At 44.0% G+C, this 24813-nt stretch overlaps 1 protein-coding gene across 2 annotated transcripts in view; it reads left to right on the forward strand.

Annotated features, from left to right (window-relative positions):
* P2RY6 (pyrimidinergic receptor P2Y6) overlaps nt 1-7520 on the forward strand; it is a 114493-nt gene extending 106973 nt beyond the window's left edge. For both annotated transcript variants that reach the window (XM_040426489.1, XM_040426488.1), the window contains exon 2: nt 5791-7520. In XM_040426489.1, coding sequence (XP_040282423.1) covers nt 5828-6814 — 987 coding nt within the window. In that variant the 5' untranslated portion in view covers nt 5791-5827 and the 3' untranslated portion in view covers nt 6815-7520. The remainder of the gene's footprint in view (nt 1-5790) is intronic.
* Nucleotides 7521-24813: the final 17293 nt, after the last annotated feature.

The following is a 24813-nucleotide window of genomic DNA, read 5'->3' on the forward strand; positions in this document are numbered from 1 at the left end:
TCCTTGTGGGAAGATTCTAGACGGGTTATGGTCGCCAGTAAGGCGTCTAGCGCTAATGTTTTTTGTTTTTTCACGAACGCCCCCAAAGCTATAAGTTCCCCCCTTAGGACCACCTTATGGGATTCCCATAATATAGAAGGAGAAGGAGGTGAATCTGGGGTATCATTAAATTCAAAAAATTCAGATATTGAGGCCTTAATTTTATCTGCATGTCTAGGGTCTAGAATCAGGGTATCATTAAGACGCCACAAGCGCTTCTTTCTCTGTGGTCCAGACAGGGAAAAGTTAACAATGACAGGGGAATGGTCGGATAATGTTATATTACCTATCCGGGCTCCAGAGACATTACGAATATGAGAGCTAGACAGGAAAATGTAATCCAATCTGTGGAAAGATAATTTGGCATGTGAGTAAAAAGTATAATCACGGCCATTGGGGTTCAAGGCCCGCCAGACATCTAATACTTTAAGTTTCCTCAGAGAGATTTTTAATCTTTTCAAGAGCCTGTAAGAAATGGAGGGTTTACCCGCTGAGGTGTCCACTGCTGGCTCCAGGGCCACATTGAAGTCGCCCCCCAAAACTAATAAGCCCTCTGAGAAGGAGGATAACGCCGCAAGGGTCTGAACGAGCCATGGTACTTGGCCTTTATTGGGAGCGTACAAGTTAGCAAAGGTCACTAGAGATTCACCCAGTGAGCCCTTTACAAAAACGTATCTGCCCTCAGGGTCAGCTGAAATAGCTGAGTGCTTAAAGGGGAGGCATTTATGCACAGCAATACTAACCCCTCTACTGGCGGAATCATGAGTACTGTGAAACCACTGGTCAAATTTCTTAGGAGGAAGTTTAGGAATTTTGCCCGTTCTGAAGTGGGTCTCTTGCAAAAAGGCCACAGAGACCTTATCCTTCAGGAGGAGAGATAGTATTTGAGACCTTTTACATGGCTCGTTCAGCCCGTGCGCGTTCAGTGAGGCGACTACAATTGATGACATTTCAGTGTATATTCAAGGAAGAAATAACATGATAAACCCATGGATGAGCTACATATCATATAGTATACATGACCAGAGTGGGAAAGGTAAAGGAAAGGTGGGGAGGAAAACACAAATAGTACAAAATAAAAAAGAAACAACATTCTAGACTGGTAATGGCCCAGTTCAAACATAACAATCATTTAAAGAAGGATGGATGCTCCACCTATCACCTATCCAAGACAGGTTGGATCGGCGAGGGGGCAAGTAAAGCACCCTGTGGTCTATGATAAAAAAGACCAACAACAAAAAGTACAAAAAGTACAACCAGCTCCAGTGACTAACCGGTCATTGCCCTTCAGGTGGGGAGCTAAAATCTCAGTCCAGAGATAACGTCCAGCACAGGATAGAGAAACAATCATTTCTGCATCTATTGCATATTTTAGTAATGAGCATGTAAAGAACAAACAGGCCCCAAATGAGCAGGGATAGAGGCCAGATCTACCCTTAACATAGCTGTATACTGAAGGTTGAAAAACAAAAAATCTCCAACTTAAATTGGATAGAACTATCAGGAGCTTATAAACTTAGCTGAAAGTGACAAACGTCCCATAAATCAGGTAGGGGCCCTCTCCATCTTGCCTTTTCCCGGGCGCTCCGATCTGCCCGATGAGGCCTTCTGCCAGGCCGAAACACGTGGTGGGACGGGTAGGGGGCCATCTTGGTCTGCCGGCAACCATGAAGGAATGTCCACAGGAGGGACATCTAGCGAGTTCCAGACCGAAGCTAGATCCGCCGGAGATCTTATGGTAAGCAATTTACCGTTTCTGGAGACAGCGAGCCCAAAGGGGTACAGCCACCGAAATGGCGTAGAGGTTTTCCTCAGGACATCCAGAAGTGGCTTCAGCAGGCGCCGCTTCGCCAAAGTAGATGGCGCCAAATCTTGGTACATCTGGAATGGTGTGCCTTCATATTCAAGTACCTCCATCTCTCTCTGCTTTTTCAGGAGGGCCGCAGTATCCACAAAACTTAACAGGCCACAGATGACGTCGCGTGGAGGATCCTGTGGCTTAGGCCTGGGGCGCAGCGCCCTGTGTATCCGCTCCACGACTATTCCTGCCGCTCTATCAGGATCCAGCAACATGGAGAAAATTTCGCGCGCCACTGTCGGTAGGGCCTCAGCCGCAATCGATTCAGGTAAGCCGCGGATACGGATGTTGCGCCTACGGCTACGATTCTCCTGGTCTTCAAGCTTTAAGAAGGCCTCATTCAGCAAGGTCCTATGCGCCGCCAGGGCTTCCGAAGTTTTACCTTCATAGGCAATGATTGAATCCTGTGCTGCCTCTAACGCCACCACTCTCTGACCCAGATGCCTCAGGTCATCCTTTATATCTGATAAGTCCTGTTTAATAGGAGAGAGGGCTGCTTCCAGTACGCGCCGGAGGGTTTTCTCCGACATAGGAGGATCTCTGGGTCTCCTGTCTGAGATATCAGAGCCGCTGCATGCATCGGAGAGGTCCCCTATATCAGAGTCATGAGCCGTGGATTCCGCCATATTTGGGCCCTTCTGAGTCACAAGCCTTGGCGTTTTCCGGAGAAATTTCTCCATCTCCGGTTGTCTGGTATGTCTCGGGGTCGTCTCTGTGCTTCCTCTAACCTTGTCTTTGCCAGGTTTCCCCATAATAAATCGGGTTTATAAACTTAATTAGGGCAAATGAGCCGGTTTGCTGGAGGAGCTCAAGCTCGTGCGGCCATTCAGCAGCGTGGCTAGGCTCCGCCCCCCTATAGTAGTTATATTCTTGTACATAGGAGCAGTATTATAGTAGTTATATTCTTGTACATAGGAGCAGTATTATAGTAGTTATATTCTTGTACATAGGAGCAGTATTATAGTAGTTATATTCCTGTACATAGGAGCAGTATTATAGTAGTTATATTCTTGTACATAGGAGCAGTATTATAGTAGTTATATTCTTGTACATAGGAGCAGTATTATAGTAGTTATATTCTTGTACATAGGAGCAGTATTATAGTAGTTATATTCTTGTACATAGGAGGCAGTATTATAGTAGTTATATTCTTGTACATAGGAGGCAGTATTATAGTAGTTATATTCTTGTACATAGGAGGCAGTATTATAGTAGTTATATTCTTGTACATAGGAGCAGTATTATAGTAGTTATATTCTTGTACATAGGAGCAGTATTATAGTAGTTATATTCCTGTACATAGGAGCAGTATTATAGTAGTTATATTCTTGTACATAGGAGGTAGTATTATAGTAGTTATATTCTTGTACATAGGAGCAGTATTATAGTAGTTATATTCTTGTACATAGGAGCAGTATTATAGTAGTTATGGTTTGGTACGTGGATGCTATGGCTGCATTTTCTTGTCCACAGTAATAGTAGTATAAACAGCTGTGAAGCTTAAGCTGCTGTTCCATCAACTGCAATATCTGTAGTGTAGATTGAGAGAAAAATGGAATTTGACTGGAGAAGAAAAAGTTCAGTCTCCAGAAGCGTCAAAGCTTCTTTACTGTAAGGACTGTGAAGCTGTGGAATAGACTCCTCAGGACGTGGTCACAGCAGGAACAGAGGACAGTTTTAAAAAGGGTTTATATGAATTCGTAAAAGTAAATGACAATATTGCTTATGAAAACGTGTAGACACCTGTGTCTTCCTTCCTCCTGGGATTCACATCCCCTCCTCTCCCTTGGTTGAACTTGATGGACTTTTGTCTTTTTTCAACCGTATTAACTATGTAACTTCGATAGCACGTGTTGGTTTGGTTATTAGTGCAGTGGGCACTTTAATTAATGGAAATAATTTATAAAAGTATTTCATCCGTTTGAATGACAGTGATTTTTGTGCGAATTGAAGACACATTCTTTTCAAAATAGAGTTTCAGTGGTTTCTACACTTCATCATAAGTAATGGAAAGTTAAGACCGTTAGTAGTGAACGCGCTTTCTTAATTTTCTCATTGCACGCTGTGTCGCGTCCCTGTAGAGCGTGGATTACCCTGAGAAGCTGCAGTTCTACAGAGAGGTCATTTCATAATGGCTTATGGGGGAGAGAAGAATCAGGTATCGAAATTATTTCCTTTTGTTTTTATGATTTTTGGACTACACCTATTGATGACATGACAGCATTAGATATTAGGGTGTTTTATATACCCTCTCTGCCTCCAGCTCAGGGGCTTAGTTATAGAAGGTGCAGAGGTAGCAGTCGCACCCCTTGTCCTTCTGCCACATAAGAAGACTTTGGCATTACAAAGGACACATTGTATTTGGGTGAGGAATACCTGATGTCCTACAAAACATGTTCAGTGGATCCTCATTTTTTCCAATATTTCCCCAATTCCAAAAGTGAGACTCAAATAATCCTCTATTCAAGAAATATCGTTAACACCTTTGTCTGGAACGCCACTTTAATTTATGCAAATAGGGGTTCACATACAAGGTGAAAAGTACCAAAAACTTTATAACACTGCATGTCAATGGGAGATCAAGGCTTGTGACATGTCCATTTATTAATACGACATTATATAAATAAATAAAATCAATGCAGAATTTAGAGGGAAGAATATTCAGCGGGAAATTTCAAATTTTATTCACCAAACATCAGAGATTTAAAGGAGATTAAGAAATAATTATTTCCTGCATTTGTACTTTGTGTATTTGATTGCTTCCGCCATCCTGTTAAAAGATGTGAATCTTTCAGAATGACACTAACGCCACCTGGTGGTGAAGAGAGAGAATACCAGTGATACATTTTTTGTTTTCTAGTGTTTACATAGGTTGAGATTTTTTTTTTGTTGCTATAGGGACAGTATCATCATTAACGCTTATCGCAGCTGAGCAAATTTGCCAATCTTACTTTCCCTAACAACAGATGTTGTTGAACAGTAGTCCCGCCATCATACGCTAAAGATTAAAGGGTTGTCTCACCTCAAACATTAGTGGCATAACACTAGGATATGCTACCAATGTCATATAGGTGCAGGTCCCACCTCTGGGACCCACACCTATCTCTAGAATGGAGTGCCCAAAGTGAAGGAGAGTGCACCAAATATACAAGGCCGCCCTCCATTCATTGCCGAAAATAGCCGAGTGGCGCATTCCATTATTTTGGGAAATCCCACAGAAATTTATGGAGAGCGCAGCATGCAAGCGTGGCCACAGCACTCCATTGACTTCTATAGAACTGCCGGGAAGAGCTCCTATAGAAATGAATAGAGGGCAGCCTCTCATGCGCAGTGTGCTCTCCTTCACTTTGGGAGTTCTGTTCTAAAGATAGGTGCAGGTCACAGAGGTTGTACCTGCACCTATCTGACATTGGTGGCATATCCTGGTGATATGCCACCAATGTTTGAGGTGAGACCACCCCTTTAATGTTTGACCATGAAGACATCGGCAGCATCTGATGTTTAAGTAACCTAACATTACCTGTTCATTGTGGTAGGTGTACTTTACCAAACTTAATCCAGTCCTAGTTATGGGTACAATGGAGCCACTTTCTGGTGTCTCAGACTACTACTGGTGCATATGGACAACCTTTGGATAATAATGAGGTTGATAAGTTCTGTTCAACACAATAATCCAAACGTATTCAACACATAAGACTCATGATGACTTGTAAGTTGGATTCCAGTTTGGAAATTCTGGGTCTCAAGTACCAGAGCTATCCCACAGAGAGTGTCCTTTTTTCCCGTTGGCCAACTGGTTGATATGGGCAACAAAGACACTAATTTTGATCTATGAGGGTTACAAAACATCTGGTAGATCTCCCCTTTAAGTCTTGTCTTCTCTTTGCTTCCAGATTCTGAAGTAACCATGTGATTGCCTCGACCTCAGGCATGGACAACGTTACGTCAGTTCCTATCGGGAACAATTCATGTACTTTCCATGAAGAATTTAAGCAAATCCTTCTACCTGTGGTCTACTCCGTGGTCTTGGTCTTCGGTCTACCACTCAATTTTATTGTGATCCTTCAAGTGTGTCTTTCAAGAAAGGCGCTCACCCGTACGGCCATCTACACCCTCAATCTAGCGGTAGCTGATTTCCTATATGTGTGCTCCCTCCCTCTTCTCATATATAATTATGTTCAGCATGACTATTGGCCATTTGGAGACTTCACTTGCCGTTTTGTCCGGTTCCAATTCTACACCAACCTCCATGGAAGTATCATGTTCCTCACCTGCATGAGCTTCCAGAGATATATGGGCATCTGCCACCCCTTATCTGTGTGGCACAAGAAGAGGGGCAAAAGGTTCACATGGGTGGTCTGTGGGATAGTCTGGTTTATTGTCATTGTCCAGTGTATACCCACCTTCCTCTTTGCATCTACAGGAACCCAGAGGAATCGGACAGTCTGCTATGACTTGAGCACTCCAGCCTTATCCTCCCGGTATTTCCCATATGGCATAACATTGACTTTCACTGGCTTCTTGATTCCTTTCATTGCCATTTTAGTTTGTTATTGTGCCATGACCAAAATCCTCTGCCATAAGGATGACCTTGCCCATGTGGCAACACGTCGAAAGAAGGACAAAGCCATCCGTATGATCATCATCGTGGTCATGGTGTTTGCCATAAGCTTCTTTCCTTTCCATCTCACCAAAACCATCTATTTGGTTGTACGTTCCAAGACAGGGGTTCCATGTTTAGTGCTGCAAACTTTTGCCATTGTGTATAAATGTACAAGGCCCTTCGCCAGCATGAACAGTGTCCTCGACCCCATCTTGTTCTATTTTACCCAGCAGAAATTTAGGCAGAGCACCAAAGTATTGGTAAAGAGGTTCACCAGCAAATGGAAGGGTGAAACAACCAATACTCAACAATGACAGTGTCATGTGCCGGTGGCCCAAGGCAGACCTCTGGGACGTCATGGAAACAGGACACAGGCAAAACAGACCAAGGACCCACAGAGAACTTTATTACAAGTGCAATAAAAGCACATGACTGAAAGCAGGTTAGGCAATAGTGGTAGCACTACCATGGAACCAAGTGCAGACCAGAGGCAAAACCCAGAGGGCGGAGAGCCAGTAATCCGTTCTTCACAGAGCCCCTGGTGGTAGGGGATGAACTGGGCCAAGGGCTCACTGGTCGCGCCTCCAGGAAGGTTCCGGTACACTTGGCCCCTACCTGCAGAGAACCAGGCTGGTGAAACCACCAGCGGAAAGACAACAAAACTGGAACCCAAGCAAACACAGGACATAGAACAGACAACAAGACGAACAGGAACCAGCACAGAAGCAGATGCCTGGATCCCAAGCGGAATGAAAGCATGGCGGTCTCAGGCAGAGCTGCACACAGACTAGAGATCCACACAGACTAGAGATCCTCCATCCGGAGAACCCAAGGACCCTCTCATGAAGGCAGGACAGACACAGGAACAGAAGCATAAGGAACAAAAGGCAGACAATAACAGACAAGGATCAGAAGCAGTAGGCACTGGCAGGCAGGACATAGGACAGGATCAGAAGCAGTTTAGCACTGCCAGGCAGGACATAGGACAGGATCAGAAGCAGTAGCCATAGCCAGGCAGGACATAGGACAGGTTCAGAAGCAGTTTAGCACTGCTAGGCAGGACATAGGACAGGATCAGAAGCAGTTTAGCACTGCCAGGCAGGACATAGGACAGGTTCAGAAGCAGTTTAGCACTGCCAGGCAGGACATAGGACAGGTTCAGAAGCAATTTAGTACTGCCAGGCAGGACATAGGACAGGTTCAGAAGCAGTTTAGCACTGCCAGGCAGGACATAGGACAGGATCAGAAGCAGTAGCCACAGCCAGGCAGGACATAGGACAGGTTCAGAAGCAGTTTAGCACTGCCAGGCAGGACATAGGACAGGTTCAGAAGCAGTTTAGCACTGCCAGGCAGGACATAGGACAGGATCAGAAGCAGTTTAGCACTGCCAGGCAGGACATAGGACAGGTTCAGAAGCAGTTTAGCACTGCCAGGCAGGACATAGGACAGGTTCAGAAGCAGTTTAGCACTGCCAGGCAGGACATAGGACAGGTTCAGAAGCAGTTTAGCACTGCCAGGCAGGACATAGGACAGGTTCAGAAGCAGTTTAGCACTGCCAGGCAGGACATAGGACAGGATCAGAAGCAATTTAGTACTGCCAGGCAGGACATAGGACAGGTTCAGAAGCAGTTTAGCACTGCCAGGCAGGACATAGGACAGGATCAGAAGCAGTTTAGCACTGCCAGGCAGGACATAGGACAGGTTCAGAAGCAGTTTAGCACTGCCAGGCAGGACATAGGACAGGTTCAGAAGCAATTTAGTACTGCCAGGCAGGACATAGGACAGGTTCAGAAGCAGTTTAGCACTGCCAGGCAGGACATAGGACAGGATCAGAAGCAGTAGCCACAGCCAGGCAGGACATAGGACAGGATCAGAAGCAGTAGCCATAGCCAGGCAGGACATAGGACAGGTTCAGAAGCAGTTTAGCACTGCCAGGCAGGACATAGGACAGGATCAGAAGCAGTTTAGCACTGCCAGGCAGGACATAGGACAGGTTCAGAAGCAGTTTAGCACTGCCAGGCAGGACATAGGACAGGTTCAGAAGCAATTTAGTACTGCCAGGCAGGACATAGGACAGGTTCAGAAGCAGTTTAGCACTGCCAGGCAGGACATAGGACAGGATCAGAAGCAGTAGCCACAGCCAGGCAGGACATAGGACAGGTTCAGAAGCAGTTTAGCACTGCCAGGCAGGACATAGGACAGGTTCAGAAGCAGTTTAGCACTGCCAGGCAGGACATAGGACAGGTTCAGAAGCAGTTTAGCACTGCCAGGCAGGACATAGGACAGGATCAGAAGCAGTTTAGCACTGTCAGGCTATCAGATGCAGTAGAGCACCGCTAGGCTACACATGGAACAGACAAGGATAACATAAACATCATTAACACACAACAGGTGCAGGTGATCAGACACGGCAATAACAACATAGAACAGGTAACAACATCAGACAAAGCAGCAACAACGCATTACCAGGTGCCCTCCTTACCCAGCTATATCTATCTGCGAGCCCCACAGCACCTGATAAGCCACATTTAGGAATGGACCAGGGGAAGTTAACTTCATCAGAATCAAACAGGGAGGGGAGCCTGCATGAACAGGGAAGTGAACACACAGGCTGCAGTACTGGACGTTGCCCCTGGCAACCAGCATACACGGAGACCACCACAGCCAGTACGCCAGAGCACAAACAACCTGTGACACAACAGAAATGCACCCATACTAAGGTCATGTTCACACACAAGGCCACAGCCAGCACACATCGCAGAACCAGCGTGCATGGGGATACCCACAGCCAGTACACAAAGCGCATGCAGCCAGCCTGCACGGCACCAGAGACATGAGCCACAGAGATGCAGACACGGAAATCCACAAACACAGGCCACAGTTCATACACTACACCACAGCCAGCATGCAGTCCCAAGGACCCAGCATACACAGGTGTCAGCCTGCAGCCAGTACGTGAGGGAGCCTGCAGCCAGCCTGCACAGACATAACTGTCACAGTGAACCACACCGACAGCTGGAGTCCCGTTTCAGGTAGGCCGTTCCCAGGAAAGCAATCCAAAAAAAGATGGCATAAAGCTATACCAGCCTGTATGGGAGAGCTGTATTTGTAGGCAAGAAATAGCTAATCAAGTATCATTTCCAGCTCATGAAAACTTTCCCATCCTGGCAGATTCGACTGATCCCATGACCATATATACCTGACAAATGACAAAAGAAGAAATAATGTAAAGGGGTGGAGCTTGACAAATATTTGCTGGCCTGGTTAAATGTGTCACATAATAGACACTGTAGAAACCATACTGTGGCAGTAAATTCTGAAACAATAAGCTCATACAATGTGTAAGAGAACACCAAGCCATAGCTAATGTCCCACGTTTGATGGACATTTTCCTTAAATTCAAGTAGTATAGCAGGATAGCCTCTATTCTTGCTCACATCTTGGAACTACAATACAGTCATCCCCACTGATCCATAACTGAAGAGGAAAGAACACAAGCAAAATTAAAGGGATGGCTATGGGGTCAAAACTCACCCCTGACTACTGAACAGAAGTATTTGCCGCCAATGCCACCTCCTCGGTCCTCCATTTGTATCCCATAATATCATCTACTGCCAGCATGTGGTCTTTATGACGAGAACTTATGACAACAGAGGAAGAAAACAGCCTCACGCATGGAATATGAAACTCGTTAAAAAATTAATACAGATTCTAGGTCCAAACAACCTGAGGAAGGAGAGTAATTACAGGCTTGCATGGCTTTTGTGCACCATAGTTCCTTTGTGGAGAGCGCTGTGTACATTGTTCTTACAAACTATAGTTTAAATGTAAATAAAAACTAAAAATGTGAATTGAATGACAATAATCTCCGCCCTTCTGACAGCAGAAGATGAATATGCAGTGTTATATAAGAGACAATATAAGGGGTTGTAATGCGAATAGCAGCAAAGCAGGACAATTAAAGCATGATTAACATTTGTTCTCAGTAGCTGCATCATGCCCATCACACGGTATGTGACCCATTGATGAATGCACATACTCTACAGTTATATACTGGCTTGCTGCTTGGAGGCTATACTCCACGGTGTCAGCAGATCAGTGCACTGTCAGAAATGTTCTGCATTGTGAAGATTTTCTGTACCTGCCCTGTGGAATCTTTTTGTTGCACCTTCAATGAATTTTCTTCCATGTGTGTTCCTCAATGTGCGCTCCTTTGTGAATTCTTCCATGTGCATTCTTCAGTGTGCCTTCAGTAGGCCTTCGACAGTATACGTTCTTCATTGTGCATTCTTCAGTGTGCGTTTTCAGTGGTCTTTCTTCGTGCATTCTTCAGTGTGCGTTCTTGATGTGTGTTCTTTGTACATTCTTCAGTGTGCGTTCTTGATGTGTGTTCTTTGTACATTCTTCAGTGTGCGTTCTTGATGTGTGTTCTTTGTACATTCTTCAGTGTGCGTTCTTGATGTGTGTTCTTTGTACATTCTTCAGTGTGCGTTCTTGATGTGTGTTCTTTGTACATTCTGCAGTGTGCGTTTGTCTGTGTGTACTTCAGTATGCTTTCTATGTGTACCTTCTAAGCGCATTCTTCAGTGTGCTTGCTATGTGTACCTTCTTAGCGTATTCTTCAGTGTGCTTGCTATGTGTACCTTCTAAGCGTATTTTTCAGTGTGCTTTCTATGTGTACCTTCTAAGCGTATTCTTCAGTGTGCTTGCTATGTGTACCTTCCAAGCGCATTCTTCAGTGTGCTTTCTATGTGTACCTTCTAAGCGTATTCTTCAGTGTGCTTTCTATGTGTACCTTCTAAGCGCATTCTTCAGGGTGCTTTCTATGTGTACCTTCTAAGCGCATTCTTCAGTGTGCTTTCTATGTGTACCTTCTAAGCGCATTCTTCAGGGTGCTTTCTATGTGTACCTTCTAAGCGCATTCTTCAGGGTGCTTTCTATGTGTACCTTCTAAGCGCATTCTTCAGGGTGCTTTCTATGTGTACCTTCTAAGCGTATTCTTCAGTGTGCTTTCCTCATGCCTTCTTCGGTGTGCATTCTTCATGCATTCTTAGGTGAGAGTTCTTCAGTGAGACTTTTTCAGTGTATGTTCCTAAGTGTCCATTCTTCAGCATCCATTATTTGTGCATACTTCAGTGTGCTTTCTTTGGTGTGCTTTCTTCATGCATTCTTCAGTGGGTGTTTCTCACTGTGCTCTCTTCAGTTTGCCTTATGCACCTAGCCTTTCTGCTGCCTGAGATTAAAACTGAAACGACACCCACCCCACCCCCCCCCACCCCCCATGCCAGTTTCTTAACCTAACCCCTTCTCTCCAGCCCTATGTCTAAAGACATACTTGGAAAACATTACATACAGAGCTACAAAACATACATGATAATACAGGACCACATACCTCTTACATCCAGTGATGTCTCCTCTGATGTAGATGTTCTCTTTCTTTATCTTCTCCATTCAGACCAGACCGCAATGATGACTTCTTTCAGCCATCTCTTGTCTCTGCAGAGTTTGACAAGCAGACGTCTTAGTTTCCTACTTTTCCATCATCCTCCCACCTTCTGAACACCCCATCCTGCCACCCCCAATATTGTGCCGCTGTGGTCCCCAATACTTTACTGCAGAAATGGATAACCACCCTGAAAATACTACTACCACACAGATAGTGCCCCCTTCAATAATTATTAGCACACAGTGCTCTAAATAATAACTTCAGTGTGTGTTCTTCAGTGTGTGTTCTTCAGTGTGCGTTCTTCAGTGTGCGTTCTTCAGTGTGCGTTCTTCATGCATTCTTCAGTTTGTGTTCTTCATGCATTCTTCAGTGTGCGTTCTTCAGTGTGCGTTCTTCAGTGTGCGTTCTTAAGTGTGCGTTCTTCAGTTTGTGTTCTTCATGCATTCTTCAGTGTGCGTTCTTCAGTGTGCGTTCTTCAGTTTGTGTTCTTCATGCATTCTTCAGTTTGTGTTCTTCATGCATTCTTCAGTGTGCGTTCTTCAGTGTGCGTTCTTCCGTTTGTGCTCTTCATGCGTTCTTCAGTTTGTGTTCTTCATGCATTCTTCAGTGTGCGTTCTTCGGTGTGCATTCTTCAGTGTGCGTTCTACAATGTGCTTTCTTTGGTGTCTGTTTTTCAGTGTGCATTTGTCAGTGTGCTTTCTTGAGTGTGCATGCAGAGTGCACTTTTCCTGCTTTCTTTGGTGTGCGTCCTTCAGTATTCGTTGTTCAGTGTCCATTCTGCAATGTGCATTCCTAGCGTGCTTTCTGCAGTGTGCCTTCTGCACTGCCTGTTCCCTCAGTGTGCCTTCTTCAGTGAATCCTTTGGTTTGCTTTCGTTTGCATTCATTCATGTTCATTCTTTAATGTGCATTCATTAATGGTATTTTTTATTTAGAGTTCTGGATGACGGGTGCCAAAATGACACTCTGTGACTATTGATAATTGTATAGTGTCTATCAGTTATAAAGAACGAATCCTATATTGCATAGATATATATTTTTTCAGTGTACTTATCATAGCCATGGCACTACTCTGGGGTCCAGCTCAAGGCAAGGCGTGGAAATGAACTACAGAAGCTTCTAGTGGACAACAATTGATGAGCATCTTGATCTAGGTCTCCCCATGCCTGCAGGACAGCAAGGTTTGTGCAAAAAGTCACTTAATAGTAGGGGGAGAACAATGCAGAAGGGACCAATTTTATTGTGTCAGCCCCTACTATACAGTTATTAAATAATAGCAAAAAAAAATGGGGATGGCTATGGGATCAAAACCAACCCCTCCATGTTGATCAGACAATATGGCCACCAATGCTGTCTTCAAAGGTGCTCCATTTGTGTCACATGACATTGTCTATTAGCGCCATGCTGTCTATGTATGGCCACATTGTTGTCTCACTCAGATATATGAGTTTAATGACTGTGCACCCCATCTATAGACCCCTATATATAACCACAGCATATATTACAGAGCATATCCTGTCCGTAAGGGATCGTGTATGATAAGGATATGATTGGATTATTTAAAAGAGGTGACGTGTGATGTACACCTATAGTATGTTCGGTGAATAGAAGGAGTATGGAGCATGGTAACCACTTTCTGACATAATCTGAAATGTGAATTCTGTTTCCAGACTGTAATTTATTATATTATTGTTCCGTGGTATAAATTGTTTCTCCGAATAAAGATAATACATGTTCTGTAATTGCGGATTAAAAGAATATATGCAGGTAATTGTAGATTATTACAAAGTAAAAACTGGGCACTCACTGACAATGGAGAAAAATTAAGAGCAATTTATTTGAACAGTAAACAATAAGGTAATAAGCAAGTTAAAATAAGTACAATAGAGAGCAGCAGTCCTGTGTAATGGTAAAGAAGAGGGTCTCTAAAGTGCAAAGCTGTTAGCAGCATACAACAATCTCAAAAAAATCTATAAAAATCGAATAATATGGAGTCACATAAAATCGGTTGCTATAAAGAACAGTTCAAAAATATGTGCAATGTACGGCAAATAACAATCAGATGATAATCAGGGACGTAGTTGTCCTCCCAATCACAAGGTGTAAAGCGGAGTACATAGGAAACATGTAGCTGGGTACATAAGAATAATATTCGAATCCTTTAAAAAGTTTTTACGAAAAAATCTTCAACGTTCAAGAGTATTAATATATGGTTATAAATTCGTATGGTTAGGAATTGTTCGTACGAGTTAGCGGCGTCCCGCTACTCTAAGTACACAAGTGGCGTCCTGACTTCCAGGTGCTCTATTTAATAGATTCTATTTGCTGGTTTCATTCTCATGTAATATCGAGAACACTCTTGAATAAATAGACATGCGATATATGTCGTTTTCGTGAGAAATACACTCACCTAAAGAATTATTAGTGCCCCCATACTAATACGGTGTTGGACCCCCTTTTGCCTTCAGAACTCCTTAATTCTACGTGGCATTGATTCATCAAGGTGCTGATAGCATTCTTTAGAAATGTTGGCCCATAGTGATAGGATAGCATCTTGCAGTTGATGGAGATTTGAGGGATGCACATCCAGGGCACGAAGCTCCCGTTCCACCACATCCCAAAGATGCTCTATTGGGGTTGAGATCTGGTGACTGTGGGGCCATTTTAGTACAGTGAACTCATTGTCATGTTCAAGAAACCAATTTGAAATGATTGGAGCTTTGTGACATGGTGCATTATCCTGCTGGAATTAGCCATCAGATGATGGATACATGTTCTCATTCTGTTTACGCCAAATTCGGACTCTACCATTTGAATGTCTCAACAGAAATCGAGACTCATCAGACCAGGCAACATTTTTCCAGTCTTCAACAGTCCAATTTTGGTGACCTCGTTCAAATTGTAGCCTCTTTTTCCTATTTGTAGTGGAGATGAATGGTACCCGGTGGGGTCTTCTGCTGTTGTAGCCCATCCGCCTCAAGGTTGTGCGTGTTTTGGCTTCACAAATGCTTTGCTGCAGACCTCGGTTGTAACGAGTGGTTATTTCAGTCAACGTTGCTCTTCTATCAGCTTGAATCAGTCGGCCCATTCTCCTCTGACCTCCAGCATCCACAAGGCATTTTTGCCCACAGGACGGCCGCATACTGGATGTTTTTCCCTTTTCACACCATTCTTTGTAAACCCTAGAAATGGTTGTGCATGAAAATCCCAGTAACTGAGCAGATTGTGAAATACTCAGACCGGCCCGTCTGGCACCAACAACCATGCCACGCTCAAAATTGCTTAAATCACCTTTCTTTCCCATTCTGACATTCAGTTTGGAGTTCAGGAGATTGTCTTGACCAGGAGCCCCCCCCCTAAATGCATTGAAGCAACTGCCATGTGATTGGTTGACTAGATAATTGCATTAATGAGAAATAGAACAGGTGTTCCTAATAATTCTTTAGGTGAGTGTACAGGGAGTGCAGAATTATTAGGCAAGTTGTATTTTTGAGGATTAATTTTATTATTGAACAACAACCATGTTCTCAATGAACCCAAAAAACTCATTAATATCAAAGCTGAATATTTTTGGAAGTAGTTTTTAGTTTGTTTTTAGTTTTAGCTATTTTAGGGGGATATCTGTGTGTACAGGTGACTATTACTGTGCATAATTATTAGGCAACTTAACAAAAAACAAATATATACCCATTTCAATTATTTATTTTTACCAGTGAAACCAATATAACATCTCAACATTCACAAATATACATTTCTGACATTCAAAAACAAAACAAAAACAAATCAGTGACCAATATAGCCACCTTTCTTTGCAAGGACACTCAAAAGCCTGCCATCCATGGATTCTGTCAGTGTTTTGATCTGTTCACCATCAACATTGCGTGCAGCAGCAACCACAGCCTCCCAGACACTGTTCAGAGAGGTGTACTGTTTTCCCTCCTTGTAAATCTCACATTTGATGATGAACCACAGGTTCTCAATGGGGTTCAGATCAGGTGAACAAGGAGGCCATGTCATTAGATTTTCTTCTTTTATACCCTTTCTTGCCAGCCACGCTGTGGAGTACTTGGACGCGTGTGATGGAGCATTGTCCTGCATGAAAATCATGTTTTTCTTGAAGGATGCAGACTTCTTCCTGTACCACTGCTTGAAGAAGGTGTCTTCCAGAAACTGGCAGTAGGACTGGGAGTTGAGCTTGACTCCATCCTCAACCCAAAAAGGCCCCACAAGCTCATCTTTGATGATACCAGCCCAAACCAGTACTCCACCTCCACCTTGCTGGCGTCTGAGTCGGACTGGAGCTCTCTGCCCTTTACCAATCCAGCCACGGGCCCATCCATCTGGCCCATCAAGACTCACTCTCATTTCATCAGTCCATAAAACCTTAGAAAAATCAGTCTTGAGATATTTCTTGGCCCAGTCTTGACGTTTCAGCTTGTGTGTCTTGTTCAGTGGTGGTCGTCTTTCAGCCTTTCTTACCTTGGCCATGTCTCTGAGTATTGCACACCTTGTGCTTTTGGGCACTCCAGTGATGTTGCAGCTCTGAAATATGGCCAAACTGGTGGCAAGTGGCATCTTGGCAGCTGCACGCTTGACTTTTCTCAGTTCATGGGCAGTTATTTTGCGCCTTGGTTTTTCCACACGCTTCTTGCGACCCTGTTGACTATTTTGAATGAAACGCTTGATTGTTCGATGATCACGCTTCAGAAGCTTTGCAATTTTAAGAGTGCTGCATCCCTCTGCAAGATATCTCACTATTTTTGACTTTTCTGAGCCTGTCAAGTCCTTCTTTTGACCCATTTTGCCAAAGGAGAGGAAGTTGCCTAATAATTATGCACACCTAACATAGGGTGTTGATGTCATTAGACCACACCCCTTCTCATTACAGAGATGCACATCACCTAATATGCTTAATTGGTAGTAGGCTTTCGAGCCTATACAGCTTGGAGTAAGACAACATGCATAAAGAGGATGATGTGGTCAAAATACTCATTTGCCTAATAATTCTGCACTCCCTGTATATAACACTTCAATGCGCTCATTCAACTCGCGATTTGGCGTCCTCACCACTTCTTTTTCCCACGCTTAGCTAGCACCGCACTCTGACCTTTGTCTGTGTTCAGGTACCGGTTCACTTAGGACCGAAGCTCTCTTGCACGTAGGTAGATCTGTATTGAAGAAGTAAGGAAGCTTTTTTCAATAATTTTTCAATCGCAGGGAGTCCTCAATAAATAAGACCAGCAATACTTAAAGAGTGAGTCTTTTTAATCTTTCATGGGGGATTGTACCAAACGCGTTTCGGGACTACGTTCCCTTCTGCCAAACGCATTTCGTCCCGAAATGCGTTTGGTAGAAGGGACCGTAGTCCCGAAACGCGTTTGGTAGAAGGGACAGTAGTCCCGAAACGCGTTTGGTAGAAGGGACCATAGTCCCGAAACGCGTTTGGTACAATCCCCCATGAAAGATTAAGAAGACTCACTCTTTAAGTATTGCTGGTCTTATTCATTGAGGACTCCCTGCGATTGAAAAATTATAGAAAAAAGCTTCCTTACTTCTTCAATACAGATCTACCTACGTGCAAGAGAGCTTCGGTCCTAAGTGAACCGGTACCTGAACACAGACAAAGGTCAGAGTGCGGTGCTAGCTAAGCGTGGGAAAAAGAAGTGGTGAGGACGCCAAATCATGAGTTGAATGAGCGCATTGAAGTGTTATGTATTTCACACGAAAACGACACATATCGCATGTCTATTTATTCAAGAGTGTTCTCGATATTACATGAGAATGAAACCAGCAAATAGAATCTATTAAATAGAGCACCTGGAAGTCAGGACGCCACTTGTGTACTTAGAGAAGCGGGACGCCGCTAACTCGTACGAACAATTCCTAACCATACGAATTTATGACCATATATTAATACTCTTGGACGTTGAAGATTTTTTCGTAAAAACTTTTTTAAAGGATTCGAATATTATTTTTATGTACCCAGCTACATGTTTCCTATGTACTCCGCTTTACACCTTGTGATTGGGAGGACACTACGTCCCTGATTATCATCTGATTGTTATTTGCCGTACATTGCACATATTTTTGACCTTTTCTTTATAGCAGCCGATTTTATGTGACTCCATATTATTAGATTTTTATCGATTTTTTGAGATTGTTGTATGCTGCTAACAGCTTTGCACTTTAGAGACCCTCTTCTTTACCATTACACAGGACTGCTGCTCTCTATTGTACTTATTTTAACTTGCATATTACCTTATTGTTTACTGTTCAAATAAATTGCTCTTAATTTTTCTCCATTGTCAGTGAGTGCCCAGTTTTTACTTTGTAATTTTAACTTATGTAGAATGGGTTGATTCTATCTGAGCACAACATCGTGATTCTTGACGCATTGGTGCAGCTTTATACCTTATTTAATTGTAGATTATTATGTTCATAATGTATTATATATTGTATGCGTTGTTAAGGTGGTCTTACCAGCACATTTACACAAATGTCTGATTATAGGTGGTCTAAACACTCCCAGCCACCAATCGAAAGAATGAGAAGCCCCTGTTCTCCCTGGAGAAGTATACAGCCACACTCCATATATATAGGCGATAAAGAAACAGAAGAGTGCCCCCAAATGTGCATGCCCCTCAGTGTTAGGAACGGGCAACCAGATACAATGTTCTTGAAATTGGTATAATCTCAATCGTCAAACTCCCATTGGCCCAACAATTTTGCCATTTCCATTTGATATACCATATCACTGGCCACTGAGCCCTCACTGAGACTTCCTGGCACTTTTCAGCTTGTACACTGTGGGCAGGGTCAGTAGTCATCCCATTATCATAGGAGGTTGGGGTTATGATGAGGAGTAACAACCCTACTATAAAGCAGGAGACTGATAACACAGGATCCACCACTGACAATAGAAGAAGCATCTCAGCTTCTCCTTCCTATCCTCAGGATAGATCATCAGTATCTGATTGTGGGGGGTGCGAATCCCAGCAACCGAACCGATCAGCTGTTTGAAGAGGCCACGGCACTACGGTGAGATCTGCACCCAGTGTCATCACGTTAAGAGGTCACTTGGCCTAGGTGAAGATCAGTCCTATGCAAGTAAATGGACCTGGGCTTATGGCATTGTGCTTGGCAAGCAGTGAGGAGGCCGCTCCTCGCAGCTAATTGGCGGGGGTGAAGAACCCCCACCAATCAGATACTGATGACCTATAACTGAGGATCGGTGACGTCATCGCACCTGCTGAGCTAGGCAGAAGAGCGCACAGGCTGATTCTCTGGCCAAGGAATGAACCTCAGTCTGTGTGGTCTCCAGCTCCACTCTGCTGGCGCGATGGCGTCACTGCATCGTGCCTGCTGCTGGGGTGAGCAGGGAGCTGATGTCTCCCTTCTTCACCATCTGCCTTCATCAGGATGCAGATACAGTTAAAGTTGGGACATATCTCAGCTGTCCTGGGACCACGGGACAGCGGCTGAAATCCAGGATGGTTGAGGAGGTTTGTCAGTTGCCCCTGCTCAACACTCCCCCTGTGCCTAGGTCCCCACTAATTTCCATGCGTCACTCACCCCCACTTGCTATGTCACTACCGCATTGGGCGGCTGTTCCTCTTCATACTATTGAATGTAGCATTTTTTTTAGGTATTCTCTCTGTCTACACAACGCCAGGCATCGTGATCTGGTCCTGGCGTGGCACTCAACATAATTGGTGATGATGCTACCACTGAATGTAGCCTTTTTTCAGGTGTTCTCTCTGTTTACACAGTGAGGGGCTGAATTGGACATGACCCCTATCCTGATCTCTGACTCAGCCCAGTGTTGCAGCTCTCCACGACATTGACCCTTCTAAACCAGCCACTTTACAATGTCATTTCTCTACAACTTTTCTCAACATTTTTAGTATGGTTTCACTCTGCACATCGGCAGCAGCCATTGTCACCCTGCCTCCATTACTAAACAGCAAAAATAGCCCCTGTTTTGTTCTGATTATCCCGTCTGTTACAATGTATCGGCAGAGCTGGGCTCCAGGTTGCTCAGCTCACAGAGGATTGTCTAGACTGGATACAGTTGTAAAGGTTAACTTTTCAGCCTCAGGGTGTGAATAAGAATGGTTCCAATCACTGACAGAAAGCAGAGATATTGCAAATGGTGAGAAATTGGAGCCCAAATTTATATAAGATGGGAGGAGTCTTTACACAGAGGGTTTACATACAGTCATCCCAGTACAGACACGTCCACGTACCACCTGTGCTGATTACTGATGGTATACAGGAAATGACCACTAGGGGGCGCTGCTGATTAAGAAATAACATTCTTGGCTACCGAGCTTGCTGGTCTGCTACAGATGGTACCCTGATGGTAGGTAGTTACTAGTGTAGAGCAAATCGAAGTCCACAAAGTGGACTTCAATCCGAATTTCATGATAAAATTGATTCGCCGCGAAGCCAGATTTCCTCGTGCTTCGTAGTAGTGAAGCGATTTGAACTGAAACAGTGTAAAAAAAAATATAAAATCATACTTACCTCATCCATTTGCTCGCGACAGGCGGCCGGCCACCGCCATCTTGCTTGAAGATCTCGCACAAAATCCTGTGCGCGGTGACGTATGACGCATTATTTTGCGCCAAATCTTCAAGCAAGATGGCAGCGGCCGGCCCATCGTGAGCAAAAGGATTAGATAAGTATAAAAATTTTTTTTTATTGGACACTGTTATTTATATCAGATGCCACAATCAGCGATGAATGCGGCATCTGAGGGGTACAATGACGGGGGCGGCGCAATTGCCACTCACTTTTATTGCACCCACTACTTACAAAGAAATGAGCTTCGTGACAAAGTAATTCGCCGAATCGAATTTTTGAATAATTCACTCATCTCTAGTAGTCGGCAGCTGATTGCACATCGTGACATTCCTTACATGTATAGTCAGATGTAGGGTGCATTCACACGTAGCAGTTCAGTTGCCTGCATTTTGGCTGCAGTTTTTAATCTGTTACGGTAGGGATGGATAAGTTCAGCCCTGATATCCTGATATCCACCCGCACCCCTGTCCCTACCTACTTGCGCGGCCCGTCCTAACTGACGGCGTACAACTTGGCGACGGTCCCTTTCTTGGATAAGTGCAGGGACCTAAAGACAAATACGAATACCGTGGACAGAAGCAAAGGTCAAGCCAGGAGGACGGGTAAATACAAAAGGAGCTAGCAAGGTCAAGGTCACAAACAAAGCCGAGGTCAGAAGCCAAACGGTCACATCAAGTACAAAAGGAGGTAGCGAAGTCGAGGTCACAAACAAAGCTGAGGTCAAAGCACACACGATTGAAACAATCCTAGAGAACGCTGGTGAGTGTAACAAAAGACCAATCACAGGCAACCTGTGGCCAGCAGGCTGCCGGTTTAAATAGCCCTGAGTGGCGAGTCACATGAGGTGGCCAGCGTCACGTGACTCGCATTACACAGCCCAACATAGCCGAGCGCCGATTCATCATTATTGGCGCTCAGTTCCCCTGCTGATCGTTGTCTAGGGGAACGCCGGCCGCGCTGAGTAGTCGTGCGCGGCCGGGTTATCCCCGTCCCCTGGTCCCCACGGAGACGAGGACGCAGGCCGCGTCTTCGCTCCTGCACGCAGGCGGGATGCCAGCGGCGCTGCAAGGAGGAAGCGCGTCGGCGGCTCCCCGTTACAATCTACTTGCGTTTTTTACAGGTAAAACATTAAATAAATGGGTTTTATCTGTAGAAAAGCACAACTATATTGAAAATTTTATTTTTAGCGACCTTTTTTGTGCCATTTTTCTGTGCCTCTCTTACCAGTGACAATGTCGCGTTCAGTGGTCACATGCGGGGCAACGGTAAAATATAATATAGCCTAAAAACACTGGGGGAGATTTATCAAACTGGTGTAAAGTAGAACTGGCTTAGTTGCCCATAGCAACTAAGCCAGTTCTATGTTATACCAGTTTTATGAATCTCCCCCACTGCGTTTTTTGTAGTGGCAATTTAACATAGTTTCCTGGCGTTTTTGTCCATTGAACTGAGTGCGGGCAGGTTTTCAGGCATTACAAAATGTATACTAGGTCCCTCCCACGAGGAGCTGCTTATGATGACGTCATCCTACAGAATATATCATCATGACTTCTCTAGAGAAAAAAGAACAGCTTAAAAATGCAATAAAATGTGGTGTGACTAAAACGGGGGCCACACCTGATCAGACAAAATTATTCCAGAAATTCAGATCCTTCAGCAAATCCCATAATTAAGCCCCCCGACCAGACCCCCAATATTTAGACCGCAGACCAGATCCCATAATTCAAAGCTTAGAATCCCGTAAATCAGCTTCTCTTTGTCTCCGGACATGACCCCACATGACGTCCTGATGCTGGACCACAACTATGGCCGAGATATTAACCCCTGCGATTTTACGGGTTTTTTTGCATTTTGTTTTTTTACTCCCTGCCTTTCCAGAGCCATCATTTTTTTTTTTTTTCATTCACATAGATCAATAGGGCTTGTTTTTGCTGGAGAAGTTGTACTTTCTAATGGCACCATTTAATATAACATACGATGTAGTAGGAAGCCGGGAAAAAAATTACAATGCTATGGAATAAAAAAAAAAAAAGGCAATTACGCCCCAGTTTTATGAGTTTTGTTTTTACAGCGTTCCCTATACAGGAAAACTGACCTGTTACCTTCATTCTCCAGCATGATTACATTGATACCGCACTTGTATAGATTTTCTTGTGTTTTAATACTAAAAGAAAAAAACTTGGAAAAAAAAACTATTTTTTTTCTTTTCATTACCATATTCTCACCCCTATAACTTTTTTATATAATCATGTCTACGGAGCTGTGCGGGTGCATTTGGTCCCAAGGAGAGCTGCACTCTCAGGAAAGCCCACTCCGTGGTCACAGTTGTCTCTCTCTCTCCTGTCTTTCTCACGCACTTTCTCTCTCCTCTATATCTATCTCATCTCTCTTTCCTCTCTCTCTCCTCCCTCTTTCTCCCTCTCTCTCTATTTCTCTCTCCTCTCGCCATATCTTTCTCTCCTCTCTCCTTTCTCTCCATCTCCTCTCCCGCTCTCCTCTCTTTCTCTCCCTCCATCTCTCTCCTCTCCCTCTCCGTATATCTTTCTCTCTTCTCACTCACTTTCTCTCTGTTTCTTTTTCCCTCTTTTTCTTTCTTTCTTTCCTCTATCAAACACTCTTTGCTCCTCTTTCAATATCTATCTCCTTTCTCTTTCCTCCCCCTTCCCTCTTCTATTTCTCACACATCTTTCTACTCTCTTTCCCTCTTTTCCCACTCTCTTCTCTCTCTCTCTCTCTCTCTCTCTCTACCCTCACTCTATCTCTCTCTCCCTCTCATTCTCTCTTCCCTCCCTCTCTCCTGTCTCCCTCATCTCTCTCACCGCTTTCTCTGCTCCCTTTCCTCTCACTCTCTCTTTCTCTTTCTCTACCTCTCTCCCACTCTTTCTCTCTCTACCCTCTCTCTCTCCTCTCCCTGTCTCTCTCTTCCCCTCCCTCTCTTCTCTCTGTCTACTTTCTCTGCCCTATTACTCTCTCCACTCTTTCCATCTGTTCCTTTCCCTCTCTCTTCTCTCTCTCATCTCTCTCTCTTCTTCCTCTTCCACCCTCTCCTCTTTCTTCCTCTCTTCCTCTCTCTCTCTCTCTCTCTCTCTCTCTCTCTCTCTACTTTCTCTGCTCTCTCTCTCTCTCTACTTTCTCTGCTCTCTCTCTCTCTCTCCCTTTCCTTTCTCTCTCTCTCTTTCTCTCCATCTCTCTCTCTTTCTCTCTCTTCCTCCTCCTTTCCTTGCACTCTCTCCTCTTTCTCTCTCTTCCTCCTCCTTTCCTCTCACTCTCTCCTCTTTCTCTCTCTTCCTCCTCCTTTCCTCTCACTCTCTCCTCTTTCTCTCTCTTCCTCCTCCTTTCCTCTCACTCTCTCCTCTTCCTCTTTCTCTCTCTTCCTCTCCCTTTCCTCTCACTCTCTCCTCTTCCTCTTTCTCTCTCTTTTCTCTTTTCTCTCCCTCTCCAATTCTCCCAAATTAAATCAGACAAAACTCTGGTTAGTTAGAATCGAAACTCTTTGAAAAATTCTGATAAAATTTCTGAATTTCAGAATCAATTCATTTATTTTTACTTACCAACAATTCTACTGGTAATTAGTGTTGGGCGCGAATATTCGAATAGCGAATATTAATCGTGAATATCGTCACTTTGAGAATTAATGAATATTTAGAATATAGTGATATATATTCGTAATTTTGAATATTCTAGATTCTCTTTCCATCAGTAACCTCCCTTCTTGCTTGTGGGCCAATGAGAAGGCTGCAATGTCTTTGTCTGAGCTTAGCAACATCCCTAGCAACCAATAGGAAAGTTGCCTACCCCTTACTATATAAGAACCTCCCCAGCAGCCCTTGTATGCAGTATTTTGCAGATCTGAGAGAGAGAACAGTGACATTGCTGTGCTCCGTGCTTTGCTGTGTCATTACATTAGTTAGTTACTTAGTTACTTAGTTAGCTTATATATATAATACAGATAGTAGGAGATAGTCAGTGTAGGTTATATCCTGATATAGTGTAGCTGATAGGTTCCAGTGCAGGGTGTTAGGCAGTGTGATAGGGATTAGTGTCCATACATACAGGCTACAGACATAGCGCTGTGATGTCACAACAATACTTAGTGCACCAATCAGTAATATCTACTCAGACCTGATAAAATGTGAAGTTGCACGTATTGCGCCTAAATATTTGTATCATTGGTGCCGATTTCGCAATCGCGAATATATTGGAGCACTCTATCTGCATATAAAGCTATTGTAATGTTCTGCCGTGACAACCATTGTCTCTAGTCTCAGGAAACTTCTAGCAG

The sequence above is a fragment of the Bufo bufo genome, chromosome 3 (genome assembly GCF_905171765.1).
Source record: "Bufo bufo chromosome 3, aBufBuf1.1, whole genome shotgun sequence".
Taxonomy (NCBI): domain Eukaryota; kingdom Metazoa; phylum Chordata; class Amphibia; order Anura; family Bufonidae; genus Bufo; species Bufo bufo.